The following is a 23299-nucleotide window of genomic DNA, read 5'->3' as shown; positions in this document are numbered from 1 at the left end:
CCTACCGTATAGATCCTATATACAATTTGGTGGCAGACAGCTAAGACGAGAACACACACATTTTGTGTGCCCCTAACGAGGATCTTCATGCGATCAGATAGACAGATTATTGGGTGGGGCTGGGGAAAACCCAGCAGTCATGGTACACGTTGGTACCAATGACAAGGTTAGAGAGAGGTGAAAGGTCTTTAAAAATGATTACAGGGAATTAGGAGAGAAGCTGAAGTACAGGTGGTGTCTTCAGAAATACTGCTGATTCCACTACGTCACTAGAAAGTCAGCAGGAACTTAAGGAGATAATTGTCAGGCTGCAGGCTGCACCTCAATGGGGAGAATGCAGATGTGCTGGGGGAAAAAATGGTCAGATGGATGGAGAAGCTTTCAAACTAGGATCTGGGGAGAGGGAGGGTTGATGTGCAAATAAGGGGATAGAGTAGACAGAGAGAGTGAGACATTCAAGGAAAGTAAGGAGGCGAGTAGCCGTAATAAATGTGCTAATAGTATTAAATGTCTGCAGGCAAATTCAAGAAATCTTGAAAACAAAATGAATGTATCAGAGACTCTTAGGTCAGCCACAGATTATGATGTGGTGGGCATTACAGAAACCTGGATGGATGAAAGCCATGACTGGGTGACAAACACAGAGGGTTACACTACATTGAAACGGATAGGAAAGAAAAATAGGTAAAGGGGTGGATATTTTCGTTAAAACCAAATTTAAGACCTCAAGCTCAATGACGACATGGGGGGCAGCTTCGACAATGTACTGCACACATGCCCAACTTTTGATTATATTTGACCCACGACACCAGAACCACCACACCTATGGGAGGCCATTATTCTGCATGGAGGACTTTGTGGGGCCCATTATACTGGATGGAAAGCTATGTGGGGCCCATTATACTGGATGGAAAGTTATGCGGGGCCAATCATACTGTATGGAGGACTATATGGGGCCCATTATTCTGTATGGAGGACTATGTGGGGCCCATTATACTGTATACTGGTTGGTCCATGACTTTGTCCAAGTTTTTCATTTTGGCCCTTTGCATGTTTTGAGCTTTACATCCCTGATGTACAATCTGTATGGGTAATGTACATGGAAATGGCAATAATGGAAAGCTGCTAATTGGACTTTGCTACAAGCCTCCTAATATAGCTGAACATGAAGAGGATGATATGCTGCAACAAATTAAAAAGGCAACAAAAACAAGTCATGGTCAGTGTTGGATCCCTTGAAATTGTTCCAGAAAATGAAGTAATTCTCCCAGAAAATTATGGCCATTACACGTTTTGTTATACACGTTTATTTCCTTTGCATGTATTGGAACAACACAAGAAAACAGAGAAAAAAAGGCAAATTGAACATAATTTCACACAAAATAGGTCGGACAAAATTGTTGACACCTTGCCAAAATTGTGGGTAAACAACTTTGTTTCAAGCAAGTGAAGCTTGTTCAAACGCAATTGTGGCAAGTAACAGGTGTGGGCAATATGAAAATCACAACTAAAACCAGATAAAAAAGGGAGAAGTTGATTCAATCTTTGCATGAGTCTGAGGACTTGAAAACCAAAATTGTTGAAAAATATCAATAATTTCAAGGTTATAAGTCCATCTTTAGAGATCCGGATGTTCTTCTGTCCAAGGTGCGCAACATAACCAATAAATTTACAACACATACAGTCAAATATGGTGGAACTTCAAAAATGTTTTGGGGTTGTTTTGCAGCCTCTGGTCAGGTACCTTAACTGTGTGCAAGGCATCATGAAATCTGAAGATTAGCAAAGGATTTTGGAGCACAATAGAGTGCCTAGTGTCAGAAAGCTGGGTTTGCTTGCTAGGTCATGGGTCTTCCAGCATGGCAATGACCCCAAACATATTTCAAGAAGCACCCAGAAAATGGATGAAACAAAGTGCTGGAGAGTTCTGACCAGCAATGAATCCGGATCTAAATCCCATTGAACACTTGTGGAGAGATCTTAAAATTGCTGTTTGGAGAAAAATATAAAAATCTGAAAGTCCTCAGTGGTTGATACAATCTTTTCAGTTAGCCATTAGTCAGTAAGCTTTCGAGACTACTCAGGTCTCTTCATCAGACATGGTATAACACAAAACAAAAAAACAAGAAATGTGCACATTGCTTGTTTTTTTGTCTTGTTTGCATTCTGTGCAAATTAGGGATGTTGGATCCCCCTTGTTGAGCTGGTCAGTGTATATGTAGCTTACCACGGGCTTAGGTGGTCTGATATTGGGAGCCGGTTCTATTTGTCTACCCTTTTATATGCATCACTTCAACTTTGATATACAGTAAGGTTTTTAATATAGACAGTGTAGGACCGTCCCAATTAGGGTCACCTTGTCGCTGGTGGGACGGCTTGTATACTTTTTTTGATCAAAAATAGTTCACTTAGTACCCTATATTTCATATGCAACTTTGGTTTACATTTATATATAATGATGGTAGGGTATGTGATATATTTTTTGTCTTTTGTAGGTTTTGTATAGTATAACACAAAATCTGAATAGTCACATATTAATACACAACAGGGCACAGGAATAATGCAATAGATAAGATAAGAGACTTGAAGCAGAACTATCTGCATGGGAGAGGGAGAAGCAGTTGTGGCCGTAAAAAGGTTTGGCCACAAGTAGATCTATACTTTTTTTCTTTTATTGTGTGGCGATGAGAATTCATCCTTGTTCTAAGTTTTTGCCTTGTCTCTCCTACATACAGACCCCAGTTGGACATTTGGTACATATAATTAAGTACACTACATTAGATGTGATGCAGCTGAAAGTACCTGGGATCTTGTGGTCCTGATGTGAGTTGGGAATCTTTATCTTGTCCGTGGTCATTATAAATGGACGGGTTTTACATTTACAGTTGGCGAGAATGAATTTTATAAGTTTCACCACAAAGGTGAAACTATCCTCCCGGTTAGTTTGCTTTCCCTCCCAGTACCTTTTTATTCTAACAATGTTAAGTTTCTGGGAGATTATACTTGTTCCTTTTATTTTTGGTTAGCTTGCCTTCTTTGCCCTATATGAATGTGTTTTTGTTTCTCACTCAGAGTTTTCATATTTTCCTTCATACTTTCCTTTCCCCTTGTTGACAGTGTGTTGCCGCCTCCCCTCTGGTTCCTCAGGAGGTATGAGAAACTCCTCAACGGCTTATTAGTTAGTTGGGTGTGAGGTGGAGTTTTTAGTTGTGCAGCTAGGGCCGTTCTAGTCTGTACAGAGACTAGTTGGGTGTAGTTGCGGCATTCTCCTCTGTGTGGGTTCTCCGGTGGTTATCAAGATGCGCTTTCTGGTTAAAACATTTCCCACATTCTGGACATGAAAAAGGCTTCTCCCCTGTGTGAGTTCTCTGATGTTTATAAAGATATGATTTATGTCCAAAACATTTTCCACAATCTGAGCATGAAAAAGGTTTCTCCCCTGTGTGAGTTCTCTGATGTTTATAAAGATATGATTTGTGTCCAAAACATTTTCCACAATCTGAGCATGAAAAAGGCTTCTCCCCTGTGTCAGTTCTCTGATGTTTGATAAGATTTGATTTATTTGCAAAAGATTTCCCACATTCTGAACATGAAAATGGCTTCTCCCCTGTGTGAGTTCTATGATGTCTGATAAGATTTGATTTCTCTGTAAAACATTTCCCACATTCTGAACATGAAAATGGCTTCTCTCCTGTGTGAGTTCTCTGATGTTTGCTAAGAGTTGATTTCACTGGAAAACATTTCCCACATTCTGAACAGGAAAATGGCTTCTCTCCTGTGTGAGTTCTCTCATGTGCGATAAGATATGATTTCTCTGTAAAACGTTTCCCACATTCTGAACAGGAAAATGGCTTCTCTCCTGTGTGAGTTCTCTGGTGCCTAACAAGATCTGATTTCTGATTAAAACATCTCCCACACTTTGAACAAGAAAATCTATTCTTCGCTGTGTGAATTTTTTGAGGTTTAAGAAAATACTTTTTGGGAGGAAAACTATTTCTATATTCTGAATGTGAAAATGGCTTCTTTGCATGAGGAGCAGTTCGTTTTTTAATGCTTGTTTTGTGACTTTGATTTTCCTTAGTAGTCGGTAATGAATCAGAAGACAGGACCTGTTTCATAGGATCAGATGACAGATCTTTGCTGTGAAGGGATGATGGTATATCTGGAGAAATGTCATTCATTTTAATTGTATCCTGTGGGATCTGAAAATTATCTGATTTGAAAATTGAAGATGTCAGCAATCCCTCTGATCTCCCGGTACAGACATCTGCCAAGAATAAAACCAATTATTATTTTTTAATAAAAAATCCTTGAATTTTATATTTTTGAACATTTCTACTTAAACTGTCCATAAAAAAGGCAAGTTATATAAAAAAAATCACTTATTCACCAGGACAATGACAGTTCACAGTCTAATAGAAAACCTCATAGGATGGACCAGTAGAGCGTGGTGTTCAACTGTTTGTTCATTCTGCCTCCCAAATATGGAATAAAAAGCCACCAAATGATGTTATGTAGGTGAAATAATACCAATAAAAACTTCTATTTATCTCACAAAAAACAAGTCCCCACTCAGGTCCATCATCTGTCAATGGAATAACAGAGGTTTCCACATTATTAGTGGCTCAAAGGCTCTTGAGAATCAACATGGCTTCCATAAACCAATCCAGCAATATCCGATCTCCCAAAGTCAGATCTCCCCCTCGCTTATGAGCTTTGCAGTAGTTTATGTGCCTAAATCACATTTAGCATCCATGTATTTGGCATTACTATAATGAGAAGAACCCACTTAATTTATGGTGTGTGTCCCCTGGAGCACAATCTGGGCACAATGTGTTGGGTAATAAAATGGCATATTTGCAATTTTCACTCTCCAACATCCACTGCGTGCTAATTTCCAGAAAGCGCCTGTGGAATCAAAATAGTCACTACTCCTATAGATTAATTCACTGAGGGTTATAATTTCCAAAATGGAGTCACTTTATGGGGCTTTCTACTGATCTGGTTTTCTACCATTTTGTTATATTAGGGCTTCTGCAAATGGTGGGTCCCATCTCCTCTGGGGCATCTACTTCTCCTCCTGCTTCGACTTGTGTGAATTTTGCTTTTGTCACCAGGAGCCTTATTCATTCTGCAGGTGGCGCTGGTGATGGAGGAGACGTCAGAACCAGAAGCTCTGCGAGGCGCAGGCTCTGCCCAGCCACTAAGATTAGGGTTGCTGGTACCTGTAGTACCATCCAGTCTGGCAGTATGGGTGTGTGTACTGTCCAGCTGGAGTAATCTGCTCCCTGCTTCAGCCAACTGGAAAGCACCACACCCTACTAAAGCTGGAAGCATATTGCTGGAAGCAGCCAGATACAGCCTTGTTCTCCTCTGGTTCAGTCCTCTGTGCTCAGCTCCCGGCTTGTGTATTTGTTTCTGTTGTGACCTCGGCCCGTTTACTGACTACTCTTGTGTCTTCTGATTTTCTATTTTCTCTGCCCTTCTGGTTCTGACCCGGCTATCTGACTATTCTTCTTCCCATCTCACTCCACAGAACAGCAGGTAACACCGTGGCGCAAGCTTATGGGTCTCTGTGTAAGTCCAGATCCATGTAGGGTTTAAACGGTGATGAGCAAAGTAATTTGTGAAATCTGTAAACGGGGTAGATAAGACAAGCCTATTCGTGGTAGCCATCTTTTGAGCTTCCAAATGACCATAAACAGTGCCCCAATACATAGTGTCTGGGAACTATTCCAGCAAGATCTGCATTCCTAATAGCTAAATGGCGCTCCTTCCCTTCTTAACCTGCCATGTGCCCAGACAGTAGTGTACAACCGTATATAGGGGATTGTCAAATTCAAGAGAAGTTGGAAAATAATTTGTAAGGTCCATTTGTTTCCTATTATCCTTTGTGAAGAATTCCAGAGTTATCACCACATAAAGTGACACACATCAGATTTGAAAAATGTCCCTGATTAGAAACAGAAAACTGGCTGCAGGAAAGGGTTAAATTAGAGGATTACTGAAGTCAAAAACTGTGACTATAGACAATAACACATCTACTGAAATGATCAAACTCAACAGTCTCCATCAGAGAAAAATGAGTAACTAGTGGTGAAACCTCTCTGGGGTAATTAGAGTATGGGGCTCGGTGGCTCTTGGGAATCTAAACTATCGTAAGGGACAATATTTTCTGTCAGATGAGCGTCAAGAAGAAAAATTAGACATTTAAAGTGAACTTTTTATAATAGTGCAGAGCTGAGGTGTCTTAAATTTAGATCTCGGGCATTTGGAAGAGGCAATGGAGACCTTTCTGAAAGACTACCAGGGAGTTAGAGTCACGTAAGTGAGGCCGGCCGATCCCACCACAATGAAACTATCATACAGAATGAACTTGTAAAAAAAAGAAAGAATATAAAAACATGTAACATCCCCAACAAGAACGTATGTATGAAGGGAGAAATCCAACACTAAACTGGAGTCACACTCATTTATGGTGGACTATTGGAGCTACTATGAGTCCTGACCAGAAGAGTAGAGAAAGTATTAGTGCTCCCCATTTCAGGAGAGATTGTGCAGTAATCTGAATTCCTTAGGATGGAAAACATAATGTAATTTATGACGTGGAGTGAATCCATGAAACCAGGGCTGGAGCCAACACATCTCCTGCAGGCGAGAATAAATGTATATTACAGCCATCAGCCCCGCGCAGCTTAGAGATATATCATGGCACAGGTGTAATGTTTTCTGTATAGTTTATCACAATCCTGTTTGAAGTTAGTTGGTTTGAAAAGAAATTGAAAAGTCAGGATAAAGGGAAACTCTGCTGTTATTGTAGAGAAATTCACACTTGGCCCTCACTGCACATTTAATGTTGTAGATCATAAAAGTGAAGTTTGGCCAGAAAGACTGGACCTGGTCTTGTAGGGACCATATGAGGACATTCAGCAGCACAGAAGGGAGAGAAGGTAGATTCATCCAATAAGATATCAGGGATCTAGGAAGCCAACAGAATCATTACCCTCCGCTTTCTCTTACAGACCCATCATTATATTTTTCTTCAAGTGATTTTCTCACTTGTCAGCACATTCTACGTACGCTGTCATTTAGCTTTGTAGTTTACAGACCTGGGCAGGTAACGGTCAGCGTCTCCTAATCCCAGGGGGTAGGTGGATCCTCCAGGTTGTAAGTTCTATAGAAAAGGGCTTTCACAATTACACAAAGTAATCGAAATATTTTCGGATGGAGGAGAATGTTGTGGTGTAGGGGCAAAATGGTGATCACACGATTGTGATACGGCCGGACTACACCACTGATAAAGCAGCCACAGCCGGTGACTGAGAAGAATCTGTGACTTCTCTGCATTTAGTGGTTACTACTCACCTGGGTAGTCATATGTAGGAATCTCCTCTTTACACCACTCATCACCCCTCACATATGTCTCTGTAGTATTAATATGGGTCAGATCTTCACCCTGAAACAAATATTATAAAAGTCACAGACAGATGGAGAAGTCACAAGTTTGATCGGCTCTAATCCTGCCATCTCCACCGTTCTCATTACACAAGTATAAAACATAACAATGGTGGATAAAACAAGACTGAGCACTAGACCTTCACAAACGTCTACACATCATAGGGGAGATCTCATGACACCTTCTCTCCATCTACCTGATGATCCTGAGGATCATTGGGATGTTCTTGTTTACAGTCCTGTGGAAGAAGAGGACGGGGAAATCTCTCTGGTGTTGTCCTCTTACTGGATAGATCTGGAGGAAACACATACAGGGACTGAATTCATTTTCTACATACAGATAATTATAGGCTGTGTGTATTCAGTCCTGTCTATTACCTGGTGATGTGAGGGGCTGGGGAACCTCCATCATGATGTCCCTGTACAGATCTTTGTGTCCTTCTAAATACTCCCACTCCTCCATTGAGAAATAGATGGTGACATCCTGACACCTTATAGGAACCTGACACATACAATGATACCGTCATGCACCCAATCACTCCATAGCGTTACTGTATAATGTCCCAGCAGTGTCACCTCTCCAGTCAGCAGCTCAATCATCTTGTAGGTAAGTTCTAGGATCTTCTGGTCATTGAAGTCCTCATGTATCAGGGGGTGAGGTGGAGGCCCCGTGATTGGGCTCAGGGGTCTTCCCCATCCCTCAGACACAGGGTCCTGACAGCGCTCATTAGAGGTCTTCTTCACTACTGTGTAATCCTGGTTATGGAGAGACATAGTAATAAATCTCACTACAGACGTTTCCAGAGTCCTCACCTCTCCAGTTCTGTCCATCTGTTATTCCCATAGATAAGAATGATGTAATGTGACGTCATCAGAATCTCTCACCTCTCCAGTAAGCCGGAAGAGGATCTCTAGGGTGAGGTGTAATATCCTCTCCACCATCTTGTCCATCATTTTCCTGAATAAATCAGGAAAATTTTCTTATATAGACGATCTTCACTGAGAGGATCCGGTATTTTAGAGATCTGAATGAGAAAAAGATAAGCTGATGGATAAGACCATTTTTCTGCAAACAATGATGTGGAATCCAAAATGTACCACGAGCACCCTTTATCTGGTGTTCAGGTCTATTGCCTGTATATTAAAATCTGTGACATTTGAGCAGTACCTTCTCACCCGTAAAAATTGGCCCTTGGGTATTCCTCTTTTTATGGGGATAGGGGTGGTTGTTATCCCACTTCAATAGTTTATTAGTGCTTGAAGGTTCATGGTAGATGAGTGTCCCTATGGTCCCATTACAATCCTTCTTGATCAGTACATACAGGAAAAGCAACTGGTAATAATTGGTGTTGGTCTGCTCCTTTAAACAAAATGTACTTTTCAGGTTATATCCCCAGTACCATCACTTTTCTTCCCTTCTTTTGAGGCCCACACAGTCAGACTCTACCGGCCCTTCTCTCTGCCAGTGGCGGTTGTGTATCGCCCTCCGGGCCCCTCCCGTCAGTTTGTGGATCACTTTGCCACTTGGCTTCCAAACTTTCTATCCTATGACATCCCCACCCTTATCATGGGAGACTTTACCATCCCAATTGGTGATTCCCTCTCCCCATCTGCCGCTCATCTTTTATCGCTAACTTGCTTCTTCGGCCTTTCACAGCTTACTAATTCTCTTACACATAAAGATGGAAATACTCTTTGACCTGATATTCACCCGGCTCTGTTCAATACATGACTTTACTAACTCTCCCCATCCGCTCTCTGATCACAACCTTCTTTCATTCTCTGTCAAGAACTGTCACCCTGCTCAAGACACCCCCACTTTCCACACTTATAGAAATATACAAGGCATTAACACCCAGAAATTTATGAAAACGTTGCAATCATCTTTGGCCTCAATCTCCTCCCTCTCATGCCCTGACTCGGCACTGAAGCATTATAACGAAACATTGCAATGCGCCCTGGATGAAGCCGCACCTCCTACACAGAGAACAACTCGGCACAGACGGCGACAACCCTGGAACACGCTGCAAACACGTTTTCTCCAGTGGTGCGCCAGGTGTGCCGAACGGCTGTGGACAAAATCGAATCTGGCCGAAGATTTCCTCCATTATAAATTTATGCTTAAAACCTATAACTCCGCCCTTCACCTCTCCAAACAAACCTACTTTAACAACCTAATCATCTCATGGTCCAATAATCCTAAACACCTGTATGTCACTCCCTCCTTAAGCAGCACAGGCCCCAACCACCAACCTCAGCACTGACGATCTGGCCAATTATTTAAAAGAAAAAATTTACCATATCCGATAGGAAATTTTCTCTCAATCCCCAAATGTTATGCATACTCCTTCCTTCCACACTGCACCTTGCTCATTTTCTGACTTCAAACCAGTCACGGAAGAAGAAGTGAAAAGGCTCCTTTCTTCCTCTCGCTCTACCACCTGCACCAGTAACCCTATTCCCTCACATCTCCTTCAGTCCCTTTCTCCAGCTGTCACTACTCACCTAACTAAAATATTAAACCTCTACCTCTCATCTATTATTTTTCCCTCCTTTTTTAAACATGCCAGCATACATCTGACGGACCCCCTGGGCCATGTTGTGCAGCGTTGCGCATGCGGGGAATACCCGGAGCCGGATCTGATAGGGGTAGTAGTCCTCGTGGCGGTGACCCGGTCCGTGCCCAGGGTGTCAAACCAAGTGGCAGAACTTAGAATAAGATGTTATAGAGTTCGACTACGCCACCCGTTGAATGCGGTTATGAAACCGCCGCTGCAGGGCAGACCGCTGAGGCCGGTGGTACGGTTGTGCAGCGTGGATAGTATAACCCCCAACGGGAGGGGTATGGCCTCAGGGCAGCGGACGTGGGTGATGGGGATAGCAGAATTGCACGCAGGCACCAGGAACCACTCAGAGACGGTGTGGTGTAGTTCAGGGTCTTTACTGGTGGCAAAGGTAGACCCTCCCGGGAGTACTGGCTAGCGATCGGGGCCTGGTCAGTCCGTGAGCAGATAGGATCTCCCCTGGCCAGGCGGAGTTGTAGGCCTCCCCAACTATTGTACTCTTCCTGGCTACCTTGCTAGAAGCGGGTAGAAGTAGCCCACGTCCCTGAGTGTACCGTGTGGTGCTCACCCGTATGGCCGGTGACTCGGGGCCTTCTGGTAGCCTCCGCTCCACGCCGGCGGTGCTGGTCCCTTGCGTGTGACCGTGCCTTCGGGTTTCTTGGCCAGAGGACCTGAAATCCCCTGCCGGTCGGTTTCTGCTGCTGGGTATGGATCTGTCCCCACAGCCTCGGACTCCGTGTCCGGTGAGATCTCTTCAGTCAGGATGAGCTCTACAGCTTCCAGTCCCTGACCCTTTCTATCACTGCTCCCACAGAGCTCCTGATCTTGCTCTCCCTGTATCTGCTCCACTCCAGACCAGACTGTGTCTCTGTCTGGGACTCCTCTTCTTCTCCTCTAACCCTGCCTCAGCCCCCAGTTTTTATAGGGGAAGTTCTTCCCCTCCCAGGACTGGGCAGGAGGTGTGGCATGCTTGGGGTACCTGACCAGGAGACCTCCCACCTGCTCTCAGACGTAATATTGCTATTACTGTGGTAACCAGACCCCTGGGGTTCCACACATCCATTACTTAAAAAAACATTCCTCGACCAGAACTGTGCTGCTAACTACAGACCTGTTTCCAATTTTCCCTTTATCTCTAAACTCCTGGAACGACTGGTCCACTCCTGTCTAATCCGGTATCTCTCAGATAACTAACATTCTACTGAAACTGCACTCACTAAAGTTTCTAATGATCAACTAACAGCCAAATCTAATGGTCACTACTCCCTGCTGATTCTCCTGGATCTCTCTGCAGCATTCGACACTGTGGATCTACCTCTCTGACCGCTCCTTCACTGTGTCTTTTGCTGGCTCCTCCTCTTCTTCCCTCCACCTTATTGTCGGGGTTCCTCAAGGATCAGTTCTAGACGCCCTTCTTTTATACTTATATACTGCTTCTATTGGACAAACAATCAGCAGATTTGGTTTTCAGTACCATCTCTATGCTGATGACAACCAATTATACACCTCTTCTCCGGACATCACTCCTGCATTAATACAAAATACCATTGATTGTCTTTCCGCTGTCTCTAACACTATGCCCTCCCTCTATCTAAAATTGAATCTGTCAAAAACTGAACTACTCGTATTTCCTCCCTCCACTAACCTACCTGTGCCCGATATTGCCATTTCTGTTTGTGGCTCCATCATTACTCGCCAGCAACATGCCCGCTGTCTTGGGGTCATACTTGATTCAGATCTTTCCTTCACTCCTCACATCAAATCACTTGCTCGCTCGTGTCTTCTACACCTCAAAAACATCTCTAGAATCAGAAATTTTCTTACCTTTGACTCTGTAAAAACTCTTACTGTAGCTCTTACTCATTCTCATCTGGACTATTGCACCTCTTTACTTATCGGTCTCCCTCTTTCTAAACTTTCCCCTCTCCAATCCGTCCTGAACGCAGCTGTCAGGGTCATATTCCTCACCTACCAATACAACGATGTCTCTACCCTGTGCCAGTCATTGCACTGATTGCTCATCTAATACAGAGTTCAATATAAACTTATTGCTCTTACCCACAAAGCTATCCACGATTCAGCACCACTCTACATCTCCTCCCTCGTCTCAGTCTACCACCCTACCCGTGCACTCCATTCTGCTAATGACTTAAAACTAAAATCCTCCGTAATCCGAATCTCCCATTCCTGTCTCCAAGATTTCTCGCATGCTGCACCTAATCTTTGGAATGCGCTACCCAAGACAATTCGATTAATTCTCAATACTCACAGTTTTGAGCGTGCCCTAAAACCCCTTTTCTTTAGACTGGCCTATCACCTCAACACACTTATCTAACTGTCCCAGTTTGGCCCATATTAAAATTTTCTTCAAAATCAAGCTCATACATCCAAGCACTGAATAGCCTCTGTCTCTACTGTACACATATTGGCTGGCGACCAGTTCATGTGGTGTTATATACTTACCCTATTTAGTGTATTAAGTCTGTATTATACAATATATGTACATTTTTACCTTTTGTGTCTTCCCTATTTCATTATAGACTGTAAGCTTGCGAGCAGGACCCTCACTCCTTTTAATTTCTGAGTTATGCTTATTCTGGAAAGTCTGTATTGTCTGTATAAGTCCCCTCTAAAATTGTAAAGTGCTGTGGAATATGTTGTCGCTATAAAAATAAATATTATTATTATAATAAATTCAGATGTAAATCTAAGGCCCACTCTATTGATGTTGAGTTCCCCGACAAATTAAAAAGATTGTTCACTCGTCCCTGACCAGGTGATAAAAATGTAGTCAGTATATTTGTACCATACCCCAAAATATGGATGCCATCACTTATGATCATCCCTGAATATTGAGGATTCCTCCCACCAGTCCAGGGTTAAGTTAGCATATGAGGGAGCACAGCGGCTCCCCATCGCAGTACCCCTGAGCTGGTGGAAGTACTTCCTGTCAAAAAGAAAGTAGTTATGAGTAAGAGTGAATTTTAGAAGATCCTCCATGAAGTCATTATGTCTGCTACACTCTATTGACCTCGATTTCAAGAAATGTCTTACTCCTCTGATACCATCCTCATGCGGTATATTACTGTACAAAGCCTCGATATCTAGTAAGGCCTGCTCCCCTACATGCATGTATACATGCTCGAGGGTCTACATGTAGGGGAGCAGGCAAAGGGAAAACCAACTCCAGAGGGATTATTCCAACTGCAAGACCTCAGGCGCTACTATGGGAACATTATACTGTGTGCGGGCATCATACATCCTGCATAAGGGGCATAATGGGGGCATTACACTGTGTGGGGGCATCATACATACTGTATAAGGGGCATACTGGGGGCATTACACTGTGGGGGGCAGTAAAGGGGTCCTGTACTATGAGAACAATACGTTTCCTCCCTTCCTGTCTCCATAGTTGGGTCGTATGTATCTATTACAGGAAACAGAACAAAAACCTTATGATTCTTATAAAGGGGCAACACAAGACCCCAAAAGAGTCTCGGTGCTGAAGGGGTTAATGCCCCCTGCGCCCAGTAATGGGGTCTCCACATACCTCCACCTGCAGAGCCGCCACCACATATATGGCTGCTCTGTGCGCACAGGAGCTGTGATGAGGTCACAGGAGGGGAGGAGTCAGGGGTCACATGATCAGGGGCCTCAGTGGATGCAGGACTCTGCTGTGCTGGTTGTCATGGTGCTGGATGAGCTGAAGTTTATGTGTGGGGTCAGGAGGGGTTTACAGTGTGGATGTAACAGAGCCGCGTGTGTACGAGGTGTACGGAGCAGAGCCGCGTGTGTACGAGGTGTACGGAGCAGAGCGGTGTGTGTACGAGGTGTACGGAGCGGAGCCGTGTGTGTATGAGGTGTACGGAGCAGAGCCGTGTGTACGAGGTGTACGGAGCAGAGCCGTGTGTGTACGAGGTGTACGGAGCGGAGCTGTGTGTGTGTACGAGGTGTACGGATCGGAGCCGTGTGCACGAGGTGCACGGAGCAGAGCCGCGTGTGTACGAGGTGTACGGGGCGGAGCAGCGTGTGTACGAGGTGTACTGAGCGGAGCTGCGTGTGTACGAGGTGTACGGAGCAGAGCCGTGTGTGTACGAGGTGTACGGAGCAGAGCCGCGTGTGTACGAGGTGTACGGAGCAGAGCCGCGTGTGTACGAGGTGTACGGAGCGGAGCCGCGTGTGTACGAAGTGTACGGAGCAGAGCCGCGTGTGTACGAGGTGTACGGAGCAGAGCCGTGTGTGTTCGAGGTGTACGGAGCGGAGCCGCGTGTGTACGAGGTGTACGGAGCAGAGCCGCGTGTGTACGAGGTGTACGGAGCAGAGCCGCGTGTGTACGAGGTGTACGGAGCAGAGCCGCGTGTGTACGAGGTGTACGGAGCAGAGCCGCGTGTGTACGAGGTGTACGGAGCAGAGCTGCGTGTGTACGAGGTGTACGGAGCAGAGCCGCGTGTGTACGAGGTGTACGGAGCAGAGCCGCGTGTGTACGAGGTGTACGGAGCGGAGCCGCGTGTGTACGAGGTGTACGGAGCAGAGCCGTGTGTGTACAAGGTGTACGGAGCGGAGCTGCGCGTGTACGAGGTGTACGGAGCGGAGGCGCACGTGTACAAGGTGTACGGAGCGGAGGCGCACGTGTACAAGGTGTACGGAGTGGAGCCGCGTGTGTACGAGGTGTACGGAGCGGAGCCGCGTGTGTACGAGGTGTACGGAGCGGAGCCGCGTGTGTACGAGGTGTACGAAGCGGAGCCGCGTGTGTACGAGGTGTACGGAGCGGAGCCGTGTGTGTACGAGGTGTACGGAGCGGAGCCGTGTGTGTACGAGGTGTACGGAGCGGAGCCGTGTGTGTACGAGGTGTACGGAGCGGAGCCTTGTGTGTACGAGGTGTACGGAGCGGAGTGACGTGTGTACGAGGTGTACGGAGCGGAGCCACGTGTGTACGAGGTGTACGGAGCGGAGCCACGTGTGTACGAGGGGTACGGAGCGGAGCCACGTGTGTACGAGGTGTGCGGAGCCGTGTGTGTACGAGGTGTACGGAGCGGAGCCGTGTGTATATGAGGTGTACGGAGCGGAGCCCTGTGTGTACGAGGTGTACGGAGCGGAGCCGTGTGTGTACGAGGTGTACGGAGCGGAGCCGCGCGTGTATGAGGTGTATGGAGTGGAGGTTTTATTCGATAATCTTGTCCTCCCATTCGGATTCTCCAATGCACCAACAGGATTTCACAACTCTCTGAATGATATTTCTCTGATTACATTGGGAGATTTCTTGTGATTTATCTTGATGATATAGAATTTTCTCCCTGATTTGGATTCTCACCAGGAACATGTCCGGGTTGTGTTTTAGAAAGGTTGAGGGAGAATTCTTTCTTTCTTTGTTACAATTGAGAAATGTTTTTTTTTCTTTTCAGGAAGTTTCATTCTTGGGGTTAATTTTATTGGCTGATGGGTTTACGATGGATCCTGGGAAGGTGAAAGCCATAATAGATTGGGTCCGACCTAATGACCTGAAAGCATTGTAACATTTTGTAGGATTCGCCAACTATTATAGGAAATTTTTTAGGTTTTTTTTCTCAGATTACTGACCTCACACATAAGGGGGCAGATCTCAAAGTTTGGCCACCGGATGCCATGAGTACTTTTGAAAAATTGAAGGAGTGTTTTACGTCTGCTCCTGTTCTAATCCAACACCATCTCCAAGATCCATTCATTGTGAAGATGGATATTTCAGAGGTTGGGGTAGGGGCCGTTTTTTGTCAATGTTCCAAGACTCTGACCAATTTGCAGCCATGTGATTTTTTATCAAGAAAATTTTCGTCTTTCACTGTTAAGTTAGCCTTTAAGGTTTGAAGACATTTTCTGGAGGGAGAAGTTCATCAAATCACTGTGGTCACTGACCAGAAGAATTTAGCGTATACTGAATCAGCTAAATGGCTAACTTCTAGACAGGCCAGAGGGTCCTTATTTTTCTCTAGATTCAATTTCTCTATCACTTTCAGGCCGGGGTCCAAGCAGTTTTAGTTCTGTTTCTCCTCCAAAACCTCCATTCTCCCTGAGGGCATTGTGGTTTCTGTGATATCCTTGGAGGTTGAAGCTGAGATCCGTAAAGTCCAATCGTCTGCTCCTTTTGCCACGCCTAGGTCCAAATTATTTGTAGTTGGGTACCTAAGATTGTGTCTGTTGCAGGAGTTTCATGATTTAATCATGAGTGGTCATCCGCGGTCCACAGCTATGCAGAAAGCTATTACTAGGCTTTTTTGGTGGCCATCTATGAATAATTATATTAAAGATTTTGTATCTGCTTGTGAAGTTTAGCACACGCTAAAGTCTGTCATAACAGTCCGGTTGGAGTATTGGCTCCATTGCAATTCCAGAAAGACAGTGAACTCATCTGTCCATGGATTTCATCACGGATTTGCCTCTGTCTGGTGGGAAGACTGTCTTTGGGTGGTCGTTGACTGATTCATTAAACGGCTCATTTTGTTCCTTTGTCAGAGGATTACCTAATGCAGAGACATTTTCCAGGTTTTTTATTTCTCATAAAGTAAGGTTACATTGGATCCCTCTTAACATTGTGTTTTTGATAGGGGAGTGCAATTTGTCTCCAAATTCTGCAGAACTTTCTGTAACAAACTGGGAATTAATTTATTTTCCTGTGCCTACCACCCTGAAACCAATGGTCAGACAGAAAGGACTAATCAATCTCTATAACAAATTTTAAGGTGTTTTGTTGCAGCTCAGTGTTTTGCTGCGACTTCATTCTTACTTCTTGCTGAGTTTGCCTTTAAGGCCACCGCTCCACTATTAGTATTTGGTCAGTATTTTTTCTCAGGAATGGTAGCCAAAACCAGTAGTGGGTGATAAATGTAGAATTGGTGACTTGTTTCTATTATACCTTTTCTCTGATTGTTCTTCACCTGGTTTTGGCTCCCACTCCCGAGGAAAAATACTGACCAGATACTGACAGTGGAGCCCTGGTCGTACAGTCAGATCAGTCAGTCTGCTGGAACCTCGCCGTTTTATTGTAATTATGGGGATAATTCCCATTTTTTTGAATTTTCCTTTCACTTTCCTGTTTGCCCGAATGGCCATTTCTCCACTTGTAATAAGTGCTCCTTAGTCCTTAGTATGGTCTTTGGAAGGAATAAGTCAGCTAGAGATAGTCGCCAGCATGCTCTCCAGAGACCCCCGAGCATCCCCAAGGAATAATCGTAAATCATTGGCAAACAATGCCACCTTCTCTTCCTTGGTCCCATATTTAAATCCATTTTTTCCCCTCACCCATGACAGCACACCTTGAGAGAGGGATCCACCCCATCAAGGACAGGAAACCATCTGAAATAAAAGGGTGGTACCTCTCCCTCGCTTCATTTCTTTTCCTGTCCTTGATGGGAACCTGTCTGGAAAGAAGAGAACTTACCTGGGCCTGTTCCGGTGTGGAAGAACGGGCACTGGCCTGTGCACCGGGTTTCAGCCTCCAGAAGCACCATCCGCAGCTCCCTTGGGTCCTGCATCCGAGCGGGCGAACTCGGTGAGGCAGGCTCCGGCTTCCTGTAGACCGCTGCGCCGCCCTCCCCCTGCCGCCTCAGTCGGCCGCGTTCCGGAGCAGCAACTTCCGGGTATGACGCGCCTGACGTCATGGCGCAGGGCACGCTGGGAGAGGCGTGCTGGGTGATGTCAGGGGGCGGCGGCCTGTAAAGCGCTCCCGGGCCAATTTTTTTGTTTGGAGCCTCGGCCTGGAAGGGGGGAGGGCCCTTGAACCGGAGGAGGTTCTGAATGGCCCTATATTATGGGGGGGGGGTTATCCTGGGAGCGTGGCTCAGGCTTCTGCGAGATGGCTGACCAGGATAGTCAAGTGCAGCAGCTAACCCCCCCACCTCAGCAACGGAAGAGGCAGATGGACGCCTCTCTCACGGACAGCCACTCGAGCAATCGCAGTGGCAGCCGCAGGAGCAAGGTATCAAACACCTCTGGAACATCCAGAAAGGAATCATCGCGTGTTCCGCTACAGCCTCCAAATCCGGTACCCGTTTGTGACTTCAGGGGTGAGTTATCTTTGTGAATGTCACCCTTTTAGTAATGTAGGAGCGTAAGAAGAGTAGCACCAAGCAAAAGCACAGGAATGGTGCCCTAAGCCAAACTTCCCTTCCCATAGATTGGCAAAAACAGCTCTGCCCAAACTGCATTAATAAAACCGTAGCAGAAAATTCTCTGGATTTCGCATCCAATCTGAAATCCATAGTCCACGCAGAGGTTCAAGGGTCCCTGAAGGGGTTGTTTAGAGGGAAGAAAAGATCCCATAAAGATGTCTCCTCCAACTCTGATTCCTCCCAGTCCGAGGATCTATGGCTGAGTGATTCATCATCCTCTTCCTCATCGGATAACGGTAGACCCTGCTTCCCCATCGAGGGTACGGACAAACTGGCCAAATCAGTCAGATCAACCATGGGTCTGGGGGAGGAAAAAGCATCCAAATCCCTGGAAGACATTATGTTTGCGGGTCTTGGAGAAAAAAAGAGACGCTCCTTTTTGGTAAACACTAAAATTCAGGGCCTCATTGAGAGTGGAAGTGGAGAGTGGAAGAAAGCAGAGAGATCAGGGGCCTTACCCTCCTTCTCTAACAGAAGGTACCCCTTTGAGGAGAAGGACTCTGAGCCTTGGGATAAAATCCCAAAGTTGACGGGGCTGTAGCCAGGTCATCCAAAATATCTTCCCTACCCTTGGAGGATTCAGGCGTCCTAAAAGATGCCCTTGATAAAAAGGCTGACTCCTTTCTACATCACACTTGGGAAGCTGCAGCAGGAGGCCTGAAGCCTGCGGTAGCTGGCATCTGTGTGGCAAGGTCTCTCATGGTGTGGCTCCAACAATTGGAAGACCAACTTAGGGATAAAAAGATCCCTAGGGATGGAATCCTTTCAAATTTGCCCCTAATGCAGGCAGCGTCGGCCTTCCTGGCAGACTCTTCAGAGGACTGGGTTAGACTCTCAGCTAGATCAGCAAATCCATCTAATACTGCCAGATGGGCCTTGGGGCTCAAGGGTTGTCCAGGTGACCTACAATCCAAACATAAATTATGTTCCCTCCCGTGTGACGGCAGACTCCTGTTTGGCCAGAAGCTAGATGACCTTTTTAAAAAAAACGGGGGATAGGAACAAAGGGTTCCCAGGATTTTCAGGGGACTCAAAAAGGTTTAGTTTTCGGAGGAGAAAATTTAATCGGGGTCGTCCTCCAGGAGACAGGAGAAGACGGGAGTCCAAGAAAGAGTCAGGCTATATGTTTGGAGGACCGTCCTCCAATACAAAAAAAATCTTCCCAATGACGCCAGGCTGGAGGTAGGGGGGAGGCTTTCCCACTTTATTCCCGCTTGGGAAGCCAATACATCAAACCCCTGGATTCTGAATATTGTGAGTCGTGGCCTGAAGATACGGTTCAGTCAGATTCCTCGCCGGACCTTTATGATTACACCCAAGAGGAAGGTCCAGGAAGAACAGATAGCTCTGGAGTTAGAAATATTAGGGCTATTAGAGAAACGAAACGGGTCCTTCTCGAAGTTCCGATACCACAAAGGAAGAAGGGATTCTATTCCCCTCTGTTTATGATAAAAAAACACAATGGGTCCTTAAGGACCATCATCAACCTCAGGAGTCTAAAACAGTTGATAGAGAACCAGACTTTCAAGATGGAGTCAGTGAGCTCGGCAGTGAAGCTCTTACACCATGACTGCTTTATGGCAGTAATAGACTGGAAGGACGTATATTATCACGTCCCAATTCATCCAGACTACCAGAAATATCTGAGAGTAGCCCTGTTCATTCAGAAAGAACTGAGGCATTTTCAATTTACTGCCCTACCCTTTGGCCTCTCCATAGCCCCAAGAATATTCACAAAATTATTAGCGGAAGTAACAGCCTTTCTACGAATCAAAAACTTAGTGATTGTTCCCTATTTAGATGACTTTTTGGTAATAGGGAAATCAGAAGTTCACTGCTACAGTCAACTTCTAGAAGTCATGGCATTGTTGCAACAGCTAGGATGGTTGGTAAATACTCAAAAGTCAAAATTAACCCCCTCAAGGACTCATATCTTCCTAGGTCTAATCCTGGATTCTCGTCTCCAAGCCTGATTCCTCCCAGAATACAAGGTCCACAAAGTAATCAATTTAGTCTTGAAAGCCATGCGGTCTCCAGTGATGTCCCTAAGAGAAGCAATGTCTTTCCTGGGCTCCCAGCAGTCAGATGGGCTCAAGGGCATATGAGACTTCTTCAGTGGGAGGTCCTGTCAGCACAGAGGTCCTTCAACGGGCAGTTAGAAAGGAAGCTCTCTCCCTAAAAGCTGTAGACTCCCTTTCATGGTGGACAGACAGGGAAAATCTGACCTCAGGCGTACAGTTGTCCAGACCAGTAGATCGGGTGATTACAACCGATGCGATCGGCTCCGGATGGGGGGGTGTCATCTAGCAGAGCTCTCAGTACAGGGTGACTGAGCATACCACAAGATGGGGGCATCCTCAAACTTAAAAGAAATTTGGGCAGTGGAGAAAGCCCTGATAGGCTTCCTTCCTCACATTCAGGGTCACCATATCCAGGTCAGGTCCGACAACCAGACAACAGTAGCCTATGTAAATCACCAGGGGGGAACAAGGTCACGCTCCCTGATGGCTGTGGCAGACAGAATCCTACATCTGGCAGAGCAACATCTCCCATCCCTCAGTGCCCTTCACATAAGGGGGGTGGAAAATGCAAGGGCAGATTTTCTCAGCCGCCACACCCTAAAACAGGGGGAGTGGAGCTTAAACCCGGGGGTCTTCTGACAGATTGTCTAGTTATGGGGACAACCAGACATAGATCTGTTCGGCCCAAGAGCAAACAGGAAGGTAGACAGATTCTGTTCCTTAAACCCAGCAGAAAATCCCCATGCTGTAGATGCCCTTCAGATTCCTTGGAAGTTCAGGAAGGCCTATGCCTTTCCCCCATTAGTAATGGTTCCAGCGGTGGTGAGGAAGATTCGAGAGGATGGCGCAATGGTAATTCTTATAGCCCCTTTTTGGCCCAAGAGGCCTTGGTTCTCGCTGCTTCGACTAATGTCGGTTTCAGATCCCTGGGTTCTACTAGAGAGGCCGGACCTTCTCATTCAGGGACCAGTTATCCAAGCCCAAGCCAGAGTATTCCATCTTGCGGCGTGGAATTTGAGAGGTCACTACTAAGTAACAAGGGGTTTTCACCAGGGTTAGTCTCTACCCTGCTGGATAGTAGGAAACCAATAACAACTAAAATTTTTAACCGAGTCTGGGAGAAGTTCCTAGATTTTATAGATGCCCCGTTATCAGACAAGCCTCCACTCAAAGGAATCCTGGAGTGTCTGCAAAAGGAACTTGACCTGGGTCTAGCCACGGGGACTCTTAAAGTTCAGGTGTCTGCCTTGGGGGCGCTCTATAATTGTAACTTGGCTGGGAACAGGTGGGTCTTTAGATTTATCAAGTCCTGTGCCAGAGCCAGACCGGTTCGGTGCCTTAGAATTCCTTCCTGGGACCTGAATTTGATCTTGAACGCACTTACCAGTGACCCATTTGAGCCCCTACAGGACGTCTCTCCAAAGATCCTCACCCTTAAGACCATCCTCTTAGAGGCCTTAACATCAGCCCGTAGGGTGAGTGACCTGCAGGCCCTTTTGGTTGATCCTCCGTACACGCAAATTTATGATGATAGAGTCACCTTGCATCCAAATCCAGCATATCTTCCCAAAGTGGTATCTAGATTCCACTGTAACCAGGAGATTGTACTACCCTCGTTTTGCAGCAATCCGAAAAACCCCGGGAAAGTTAGATTCCATAATCTAGACGTTAGAAGATCCCTACTACATTACATTAACATGACTAGTGTATGGAGGAAGGATCATTCCTTGTTCCTGGCTTTTCAAGGGAGTAGGAAAGGTCATGGGGTGTCCAAGGGTACCATTTCTAGGTGGCTTAGGGAGGCCATTTGTTTAGCATACACGTCCACAGGAGTTCCGACCCTGGGCAATGTCAAGGCTCATTCCAGCAGAGCTGTAGCAACCTCCTGGGTGGAGAGGGCAGACGTCTCAATCGATCAGATATGTAGAGCTGCTAATTGGTCTACACCATCCACCTTCTATAAACACTATTGGTAGGATCTGTCCTCCTCTGATCTTACCTTTGGGAGAAGGGTACTTCAGGCAGTGGTCCCTCCCTAGGGTGCTCATAATTCTCCAAAATTCTCTCAAGGTGTACTGTCATGGGTGAGGGGAAAACACCAAGGTTACTTACCGTTAGACGGTTTTTCCTGAACCCATGACAGCACCCGTAGTCTCCCCCCCCCCCCCTGTTTTTCTGTTTCTCACACCCTGGTGGGCACTGTTTGGGGTGTTATATATATTGTAGGTGTTGGTTATATGTCTAACCTTTTTGAGGGGTCCTCTCAATGGTCTGTAAACAACTGAAGCGAGGGAGAGGTACCGCCCTTTTATTTCAGACGGTTTCCTGTCCTTGATGGGGCTCCCTCTCTCAAAGTGTGCTGTCATGGGTTCAGGAAAAACCGGCTACCGGTAAGTAACCTTGGTGTATCTCAGACATTTTACTAATTACTGCCACAAGAGGTTCAGTTACTATTGAAAACAATAAGAGAGACAGGAGCCACCCTTGTCTTGTACCTCTGTGCAACAAAAATCGATTAGCCATAGAGCCATTCGCTCTTACTTTGGCCTTTGAGTCAGAATTAAGCAATTGCACCCATTATATAAATTTGTTACCAAAGCCAATCTGCCGCAATGTAGCTCACAAATATGGCCATTCTACACTGTCAAAGGCCTTAGCTGTGTCCAAAGACAGGATCACCCTATGACCAATATTATCAGTCCTTGCTTGTATATTAATATAAAGCCTTCTGAGATTGATCGCTGTGGACTTATTTGGCATAAACCCAGACTGATCGGGGTGTATTATTGAGATTACTTTTGAGAGTCTGTTAGCAAGAAGTTTGACGTCTGCTGTTAAAAGAGAGATGAGTCTATAGGATGCCGGCAAGCTGGGGGTCTTTGCCTTGTTTAGGTAACACTGTAATTATGGCTTCCTGCATGGATGTGGCAATGATCCTCTTTCGAATTGTATACCTCCCATAATACTAGTAGTAATACTTCCTTATATCTCTTATATACTTCCACTGGAAGACCGTCCATTCCCGGTGCTTTATCGTTGGCCATTGAGCTCAGTGCCCATTCTAGCTCTTCTATATCAAGTAGTTCATCTAATAAATTCTGAGAGTTTAAGGAAAGGA

The 23299-nt window shown here is 45.6% G+C and overlaps 1 protein-coding gene across 1 annotated transcript; it reads right to left on the bottom strand.

Annotated features, from left to right (window-relative positions):
• Positions 1-1291: 1291 nt before the first annotated feature.
• LOC141235455 (uncharacterized) lies at positions 1292-13655 on the bottom strand. Its single transcript, XM_073668138.1, has 7 exons — positions 13570-13655; positions 8341-8480; positions 8032-8211; positions 7834-7957; positions 7653-7750; positions 7366-7456; positions 1292-4267 (listed from the first exon to the last, which is right to left on the bottom strand). Exons 2-7 carry the CDS (start codon positions 8407-8409, stop codon positions 3243-3245), a joined length of 1587 nt encoding a protein of 528 aa, XP_073524239.1. The 5' UTR covers positions 8410-8480; positions 13570-13655; the 3' UTR covers positions 1292-3242.
• Positions 13656-23299: the final 9644 nt, after the last annotated feature.

The sequence above is a fragment of the Phyllobates terribilis genome, unplaced genomic scaffold, assembly GCF_046119375.1.
Source record: "Phyllobates terribilis strain yellow unplaced genomic scaffold, ASM4611937v1 Scaffold_673__1_contigs__length_839561, whole genome shotgun sequence".
In the NCBI taxonomy this organism is placed as follows: Eukaryota; Metazoa; Chordata; class Amphibia; order Anura; family Dendrobatidae; genus Phyllobates; species Phyllobates terribilis.
The sequence above is the reverse complement of the archived record's forward strand: the minus strand, read 5'-3'. Positions and strand labels throughout refer to the sequence as shown.